General features: G+C 44.0%; 1 protein-coding gene across 1 annotated transcript; it reads left to right on the top strand.

The window, feature by feature from the left end:
- The first annotated feature begins 771 nt into the window (after positions 1-771).
- On the top strand, positions 772-7,680 carry TTR (transthyretin). Its single transcript, XM_037032476.1, has 4 exons — positions 772-886; positions 1,765-1,895; positions 4,062-4,197; positions 7,421-7,680. Exons 1-4 carry the CDS (start codon positions 818-820, stop codon positions 7,526-7,528), a joined length of 444 nt encoding a protein of 147 aa, XP_036888371.1. The 5' UTR covers positions 772-817; the 3' UTR covers positions 7,529-7,680.
- Positions 7,681-9,309: the final 1,629 nt, after the last annotated feature.

Here is a 9,309-nt window from a genome sequence, read left to right on the forward strand (position 1 = left end):
GCTGTCCGCTGTGGCTTCTACTTCTCACTGTCATCTCTACTTCCTGCCAGAAATTTCGATTGGGACAGAAGCCAACTGGGTAACCCTGCTCCTGCCCGTCCAGTGCAGGAGAAGCTGTAAAGAGGATTCGGTTCTCTGTATTTCAGGCTCATCAGTGCCAGTTTGAAATGTGTCATTATCCTTTGGGTTGATGTGGGCCTTGTCTGGGAAGAACAACAAAATTGAGGAGAAATTGCTGACTAAGAAAGCTTCCAAATAACTTATTTTGGCTAATACATAAACTTTTTAAAATGTAAGCAGTGACAAGAGTTTTTTTCTTGCTGACTTGTATACCAAGGGCAATGATGTTTTCTAATGCACTATATTTAAGCCTGTGCAGCCAAATATCATTCAACGTGAAACAAGTTATTACAGCATGTACCTATCATCTAAAATGAAAGATGGAATGTATAGTAAATGGAAAACGTGCATAGAAATAGGTAAAGAAGAAAAACAATGCCCAGAATGTCACTGCATTCAGCCAAGGAGAGTGCAAAATATTTTTGTTTTCCTTAGATTGTTTTGGGTTTGGTCTTCCAGCTGGTCAAATGACCTGTTAAGAATATTTCATAGTGCTAATGTGCTATGCTCTAATCTCTCTAGGCAAGGTTCATATTTGAGTGGGTTACTTATTCTCCTTTTGTTGACTAAGTCAATAATCAGAATCAGCAGGTTTGGAGTCAGGTTGGCAGGGATCAGCAGCCTGGCTTGCGAGAAGGGAGTATAAAAGCCCCAGGTTTGGAGCAAACGTCATAGAGGCCCACTGGTTCTTGGCAGGATGGCTTCTCATCATCTGCTGCTCCTCTGTCTCGCTGGACTGGTACTTGCGTCTGAGGCTGGCCCTGCGGTGAGTGTTTGAGTCTCTGAAGTCCCTTTTATCCATTTCCTATGGACACTAAATGAAGTACAAGTGACTTTCTCCAGCTTTGCCAGTCAGCTTCTGCGACAAGGGTCAGGGTACCCAGCATCTATTTTTGAGCATTATTGATTCCAACTTCAAAAGGAATGAAGTTCTGCAGAGCTCACTGAACTGGACCTTGGATTCTGGGTGCCCTGCTCCACTGCTCTGGTTCTTTGGGGTTGCAGTGCCTGGTGCCTCAGTTTCCCCCCGGTGGGTGGTAGACATAAAGATAGGGTATTGATGAAGCTATTAATATTGAATTTTTAGAAACACATCCTCTTATAAAGTTTACTTTCTTTCAGTTAATCAAAATGTATTGATTGATTACTCTCCGAAACACTTGGCAGACAACATTCTAGTCAGATATGTGATTCTGAAGTGCTCTAGAAGAATTACCTAATGCTATAAAACAGGCCGGGAAGTAACCTGGCATTAATTTACAACAACTGGGATTTACCACAGCAACAACTGACTAACACACTTGCAGGAAAAACTACTTGGTTCCATGGCACATTATATCTTTTCAGTGATTCGAGGTTTAACAAAGCAACTGTTCTCAGAAGGCCTATTTCTCCCCTTATGTTCATTGCACATGGCCCTGGCGATCGCAGTGTGCCTGGAGGCAGAAACCATTCTTGCATTGGAAACAATCACGTCTGTGTTCTACTGAGTAAGGGAAGCTCATTAACTGCCAGCACTTGTGTTGCTGGAAATGGGATTAGCATGTACTGCCTGCCTTGGTCCAGATTTCTACCACCACGAAGAATGGATTGTTTCATGCTGACCAGGTTTGTTGACTTCTCACTTGTCCTCTCCACGCCCAGGGCACTGGTGAGCCCAAATGTCCTCTGATGGTCAAGGTCCTAGATGCCGTTCGAGGCAGCCCTGCTGTCAACGTGGCCGTGAAAGTGTTCAGAAAGGCTAATGATGAGACCTGGGAGCTGTTCGCCTCAGGGTAAGCTGCCCAACTCAGCCACACATGGGCCTTTGTTTTATCTTCCCATTTGCTTGCCAGGTGTTGAGGACGGGGCTCACATCATTCACTTAAGAATCTACAAATAAATTGAAAATTTGGGCAAAGGTCAAGTGAGCCCTGAGAAGGATGGCCTCCTCTTGTCTGCATAGCTGGGAATGACAGGGAACCTGAGCAGCATTTAAGGCAGACAGTGGGGAAAGGAGACGCTATTAAGAAGGTGATGAAAACTACGGACTTCCTGCCCAGAAAAGTACATATATATTCACACATATAAAAATGCATAGGAGGCCCTGGCTGGCGTAGCTCAGTGGATTGAGCACGGGCCTGCGAACCACACGATCGTGGTTCGATTCCCAGCCAGGGCACATGCCTGGGTTGTGGACCAGTTCCCAGCAGGGGACTCACGAGAGGCAACCATACATTGATATTTCTCTCTCTCTCTCTCTCCTTCCTTTCCCCTCTAAAGATAAATAAATAAAATCTAGAAAAAAATTTTAAAAAAAACATTGCACATTTGTTTTAAAAAAATGCATAGGGAATTTCAGGAGGTTTTTTCTTGGTGACCTGTCATAACACTCAAGCTGAGTCACTGTGTTGGAATTTTAGGGAAGACAAACAATTTGTGTTCATTTATTAATGAAGAAAGGAACTGAGGGGCAGCGTTGACCAGGCACCCGTCAATAGTTTATCAGGATCACCCAGAATCCAGGGCCTTCATCCAGCAAAGCCGTGTGGTACACCTACTCTGCGAGGCCAGGGGCTGTCCTGCTCAATGAGAAAGGACACAGGAGAGAAGGACACATAACACACAGCGTGGCCACAGACCAGTCTCGGGATCACCCAATGTCAGGGGCAAAAATGGCTTCTCACCTTCAACAGCTCCTTTACATTTTTTAGGGAGTTTTTACACCTCCACTGGCACAAATTTCAAAGAAAATGCCAATTAGTGGACCTAACCCAGCTACTTGAAAAAAAGGAACCCCCCACCGAAAGTAATCCTGCTAAGTGTTTCTATCTCCTGGAAGGAGCGTTTCTGTGGGTTTTAATGGAACCCCAAGGACCGCATTATGCTCCTTCACCCCTCGTCGGGAAGGCCATTTTCTTTGGTGTGGTTCCAACTGAGTTTTTATTTCTTAATTCATTTACATTTATAAAAATGCCAAGTGCCATGTGGAAAGTAGTTAAGAAGCTACTCTAAGTAAGAGAGGGAATGGACACCAAAAAACATTCAGATGCCTGTGTAAATCTGTTTTTTATGATAAGATAAAAAACGGAAATTAAAAATTTACATGTTGGAAGAAAAGATAGGTGGAAGAGCAATGGTCAGAGTCAGTGAAGAAATTCCCATTTTTACCACAGATTTTGAGCTTGCACTTACCTGGAAATAGAAATTGCCTAATTAAAAAAAAAACTTAGAAGGAGTTGCCTATTATTTGTTATAGGCAAAAAGTTACCAAAGACATTAGATATACAAACAATGGAAGAGTCAGGTACGGGTTTCTCATTGAACTTCGGGGTTCCCACGCTGTGGGAGATCGCTGCCACCTCTGAAAGGTACGCTCACGTCACCAGTGAGGCCCTGGGGTCACAGGGAACAGGAGCCTGAGTGACAGAGGGCCGCTTCCCAGGACCACTTCCAGGGGGTGTTAGGAAGCTTCACCCAAACACCAAGCCCAGAGACTTTCAAATTTATTCTTAGAGAGAGGGGAAGGGAAGGAGAAAGAGTGGGAGAGAAACATCAATGTGTGGTTGCCACTCATGTGTCCCCTACTGGGGACCTGGCCTGCAACCCAGGCATGTGCCCTGACTGGGAATTGAACCAGCGACCCTTTGCTGCACAGGCCCGTGCTCAATCCACTGAGCTATGCCAGCCAGGGCCCAGTGACTGTTTTTCGAAGTGAAACATTATACCTCTATCTTGTTCTCCTAAAAGAAAAATACCTTCAGCGAGATTTTCAAAACATTTCTGACAAATTTCCTGTCAGTTATTTCAGGCATTTAGTAGAATTTTCTCTCTCCTGACCAGGTTGAGAAAATACACATTCACATACTCAACCAGCTTGTGTGTGTGTGTGTGTGTGTGTGTGTGTGTGTGTGAACTTGCCCCTAATGCCTAACTTAACCTGGACTTTTTTCACCTTTTAGGAAAACCAGTGACTTTGGGGAGGTTCATGGGCTCACAACCAGTGACAAGTTTGTAGAAGGGATATACAAAGTGGAATTAGACACCAAATCCTACTGGAAGGAACTTGGCATTTCCCCGTTCCATGAATTTGCAGAGGTGAGTATACAGACACTAAGCTGTTTTTCATTTTAATTTTTTGGCTGTCGTCTTTAATCTCCGGAAATGCACATTTTGTACTTTGCACACTATGGAAATGTATACCATAAACACGTCATCGAACTAGCACAGTTCTACCACAATTCTCTTTCTCATTTCCATAATCAGAAATCCATGCAACTCTGAAAAGCAAACTTTCTCACTAAGTTTGGTGAAAACTCATTTAGTTACATGACCTCAGCTTACATGACACCCTTTGTAGTCTGCATTCATTCTACTGTTGTCTGCTGAAGAACTATTAATATGCGGTTATTAGGCAGCCCTCCAGACCAACTTAGGGTGTTATGCAACAAAAGATAGATGTATTATTTTACCTCTCTAAAATCTGAAAAATTCTTCATTCCAAATACATCTGGAGCCCAGAGGTTTGGATAAGTGTTTTGGGGCAATGCTAATAGGAACAGCGAATTTAAAATAACACTGGCAACATAATAGATAACATTTATCAAGCATATATCACATGCTTGACACTGCTGTATTTTCTATATTTAACCTATTTAATCTTTGTAAACACCCCATCAGAGTCAGTCTGATCTTTATGCCTATCGTACAGATGAAGCAAAGGAGGCTCAGGGAAGTTAATTAGCTTGTCAAAAGTCACAGGGCTAGTGAGGGGAGAAGCAGCGTATTTACCAACAGGGCCCAGGCTGGATTTAGCCTCAGGTGTGTCCTGGCTTTCTCCTTGTGAGAAGCCAACCTAATAATAATATCACATTTCTAACCCTTAGCGCATGCTCTATTCCTCTATTTATGAGTTACAAAGGACCTCAAAGTTATACATGGGCCCAATCTCCCTGCCTCCTCTTTGTAATTTCTTAAGTCATTTAGAACAGATGGCTGTCATGGAAATAGAATCCAGACGTGTTGTTCAGAGTTAAAGATCAACTAATTGCATCAAAAATAGCTCAACATGAAAGAGAACCATTCTCTCTGGCTGAGTCATGGATTAGACCTTCCAAAGCATAGAACAGCTCTTTTAGTAGACAGGGTAGTCAGGGAAACTGTAGGGGCCACAAGTCACCAAAATAGCCCAGTCTACCAAGAAGCAAGTCTCTGGCTTCTTGTCAGCCAGACAGCAAGACCCAGAGCCCGACCACGGTCAGGTTCAGGGTTCAGATGGCACCTAGCACAAGACATGTGCTACCAGAATCTCAGGCCTTACCCTAGAGCACCAATCAGCCTCCCTGCGATTCTTGCCTGCCCTAGATCTCAGCTTGATGAGACGATCTGAGAAGATTCCGTAGTACCCATGACGTTGTTCCTATTCATTAAACTCTTCTTCACTCTTTTAGTATTCATTCAACAAACATTTAAAAACAAAAACCTTTCCTGGCTGGTGTGGCTCAGTAGATTGAGCACTGGCCTGTGACGAACCAAAGGGTCACCGGTTCGATTCCCAGTCAGGACACATGTCTGGATTGTGAGTCAAGGCCCCGGTGCAGGGTACAGAAGAGGCAACCACACACTGATATTTCTCTTTCCATCTTTCTCCCTCCCTTCCCTCTCTCCAAAACTAAATAAATAAATAAAATCTTTAAAAAAAAAACTATCTATTGAGCATTCTGCTAGATATTCAAAAGTGAAAAACTTTGGGTTTTCTTTTTCTTTCTCCCAAAGGGAGAAATTGGTATTTCTCCCTTTGGGACATGTCAGGCAGGACTCTGAGCCCCCTTGGATCCTGAATGGGGGTGGGGAGTGAGAGAGGGCGAGTCGTCAACCATGAGCCCCACTGCCGCTCTCCCGTGACTGGTGGGTGCACGCTGAGTTCGGCCATGAGTTCCCTTCCTGACAGCTTCTTCCAATCAGGACCTGCCAGGATATTGCTGTCCTGTGGCATCGATCACCTCCTCCTTGACCCATGACCCAAGTTATAGGCCATATTAGACTTACAAAGAAGGTTAGAAATTTACTTCGGAGCTATTAGTCCTCTTCATCTCATAGAATTTCGAGCACAAAGTACGCCAGTTACAATTTTCACAAAGAGTTAAATGGGCATGGAGGGCAATGCCACTCTAAGGGGTAAGAAGTTTTCCCGATTTGATTCTAGAAACTAGGCCTTTCAGAAATTCCCTATCTTTTTTAGACTGATTCTTAAGTGACTCTCACCTCCTCTTGCCCTGATGCTATTTTTGGATTTGGTATGGTTCAATCACATCTTTTTGTCTCCCATCCCCAAGTAATCAAGGTTTTCTTTTTTCATATTTGGAACAAAATTTATTTACCTAGGGTGTGCCCAAACCTCACTCCAGGGTCTATACTCAGAATAAATAGAATCAAACACCTCCTCACTGTCCTCTATCTCCTGAACCAAAGTTTTTCCTATTCACCTCAGTCCAGACCCCTAACTGTCCCAACACCCAAGTCCTGGAAGCTCTATTAAATTTGCCTGAAGTACATGACTGACCGGAACACACTTTGATCGGTTATTTGCCCAATTAGAAAGCTTAAATGAGCTCTAGTAGGTGAGTATATTTCAGAATTCCAACATGATCCTCCACATTCTGCTCAAATCATAAATAGAACCACATATTACTTTTACCCCATATTTCACTGCTTGTGATGAATGTTGAAATACACTTGATATTCATCATGGAAAATGCAAAGGAATAATGGGAGCAAAGTCTCTGGCTATGGACGCAGTAGCTGTAACTTATAGTCTAGTTCTGTCCCTGGGTGACCTTGGAGCAAGCATCCTAATTCAGAGTTCTGGTTTGCTTATCTGTGAAATGAGAAGAATGTTCCCTTTCAGCTCTAAAATTCTAAGTCTCTTGAGCCTTCAGTGGGACTGGCAGAAACCATTCTCGACACTTCGGGCCATTGCATGCCATTCTCCCCTCCTTTTTCTAAAACCAAGAAAATGGACAAGAGCATGTAGGCTCTCTGTGATCTCCCTCAGTCAGGCTAAGGCCACCTGATTACCAGCCCAAGTCTGAGAAACCTAAGTCCTACTCATGCAGGCCAGAGGGAACTCTCGTTCTAAGGACTGCACGAGGCTCCAACCGTTAGCTTGCCAGCTTTGGATTTCGGCCTTTTGTTCTAACTGTTTCCAAAACCAAAATAATAAAATAAGAATAATGGCGTTGGCGCGGGACTTCCAGTGTCTCTGTCCATGACTCACATTGTCGGGCAGTTAGAAACATACCCTGTCTGTGTTCTCTTGCAGGTGGTGTTCACAGCGAATGACTCTGGCCCACGCCACTACACCATCGCTGCTCTGCTCAGCCCCTACTCCTACTCCACCACGGCGCTCGTCAGCAGCCCCAAAGAATGAGGGGCCTTTCCTCCTGTTGATTTGAAGGAGGGGAGATAGGACTTCATGTAACCGATAGTATTCCATTGTTATTACATCAGTGTTTTCACTCTATGAACTCTGTTACAAACCCAGGCAGGGACAATAAAGCGTTCCTATTAAAGCACTCTCCATTTCATCTGAACGTGCTTTCTTCACTCCCTTACCATCCTCTCAAAAACCAATTTTCAAATTTTACAGGGAAACAAAGGACCTCGGAAAAGTCTCTGGTGAACTCTGAGGAATATCTGAGTTTCCATTGTTTTTTAAGCTAAGGGCATATTCAACATGGTCTGCAACCGCTGAAAATACACATTCTGAAAACGAGAAAGCTTTATTTTCCTATAGCCTTCAGTAAGTAGCAAAAGACACGTTCTAAGGGCCTACTTCTTTACTCCATGCCTTCCCTTTAAGTGCTTTCCTGATTTCAAGAGTAACACAGCTTCACCAGGACAGTGCCTCAGGCTCTCTGATTCTGTTTAGACCAACTATGCCCCTCCTCCCAGTCAGCTGACTACAGGGTGCAATCAGAGAACCCTCACAACCCCCATTCACTTAGAGGAAGCCAATATTCATGTATTGAGAGATGACTATCTACAGAGCACTATTTTAGTGCTCTGAACATACAGAATAAGATTGAGTGCTTACATCCAAAGAGCTCACATTCTTTTGGAAAGATGTCAGTGGGATTGGACAGAGTCTTTGGCACAAGACACAGCACGAATAAGAAAAGGAGCATCAAACAGTTGGGGAAAAGAAGAGGACTCAGAATAAATGTCACTTAATCCGGATCTTGGCGGTTTATCAGTAGAAAAACAAGGAGGTGTTCTGGGTGGAGAGAGCAGAAATTGCAAGGCCAGGCCAAGTGAAACCACTTGATAAGTTGAGGCAACAGATGGGGATTCAGAATGTTGAAGTGGCCCTGACCATTGTGGCTCTGTTGGTTGGGCATCGTCCCACAAACAGAAAGGTCACCAGTTTGACTCCTGGTCGGGGCATAGGCATGGATTGCAGATTCAGTCCCAAGTTGGGGTGCATAAGAGAGGCAACTGACCTATGTTTCTCTCTCACATCAATGTTTCTCTCCCTCTCTTTCTCCCTCCCTTCACCTCTCTCTAAAATAAAGAAATAAATCGTCAAAAAACACCCCAGAATATTGAAATGTAAGGGGGATTAAGGTAGGCAAGGTTGTGCAACTGTAACAGACAACCCCATATCACTGTGGCTTCACACAGACAAAGTTTACTCATTTCTCATCACGCCAAGTCCAATGTAGACTTTCTTGGCTGGGTGACTCTCAGAGTGACTTTCCTCCACATGGTGACTCATGGCCTCAGTTTGATTTACTTTGTGCCTTCAAGGGACATCTAATCAGCAAACTAGAGGAAAAGAGAAAGCATATGGTATTAGTCCCCTCTTGCTGAGAGGTCACTTGTGATTCCCAGAGACATTTCACTGGCCAGAAATAGTTCTATAGTATCACTTTAGCAATGCAGCAATGAGGCTCCTGGCTGGCAATCACTTCTCAGAACAACCCTACATTCTGGAAAGCAAACACGAATCTGTGTAGGTCAACACCCATCTCTGCCAGAGCAGGGTTGGGAGGTGTGGGGAATGAGCCTGGAAGGAAGGGGGCTTTACAAGCTGCCTATTAGAGCTGAGAATTTATTTGATAGCAGTGAGGATGCAAGGACAGAACCGTGGCGTCTGTCATCCCCCATTACTCCTGTGCGTAATCTCCAACCAGGACTCGGCAGGAAAAG

The sequence above is a fragment of the Sturnira hondurensis genome, unplaced genomic scaffold (assembly GCF_014824575.4).
Source record: "Sturnira hondurensis isolate 20B ecotype Veracruz unplaced genomic scaffold, ASM1482457v3 Scaffold0001872, whole genome shotgun sequence".
Classification (NCBI taxonomy): domain Eukaryota; kingdom Metazoa; phylum Chordata; class Mammalia; order Chiroptera; family Phyllostomidae; genus Sturnira; species Sturnira hondurensis.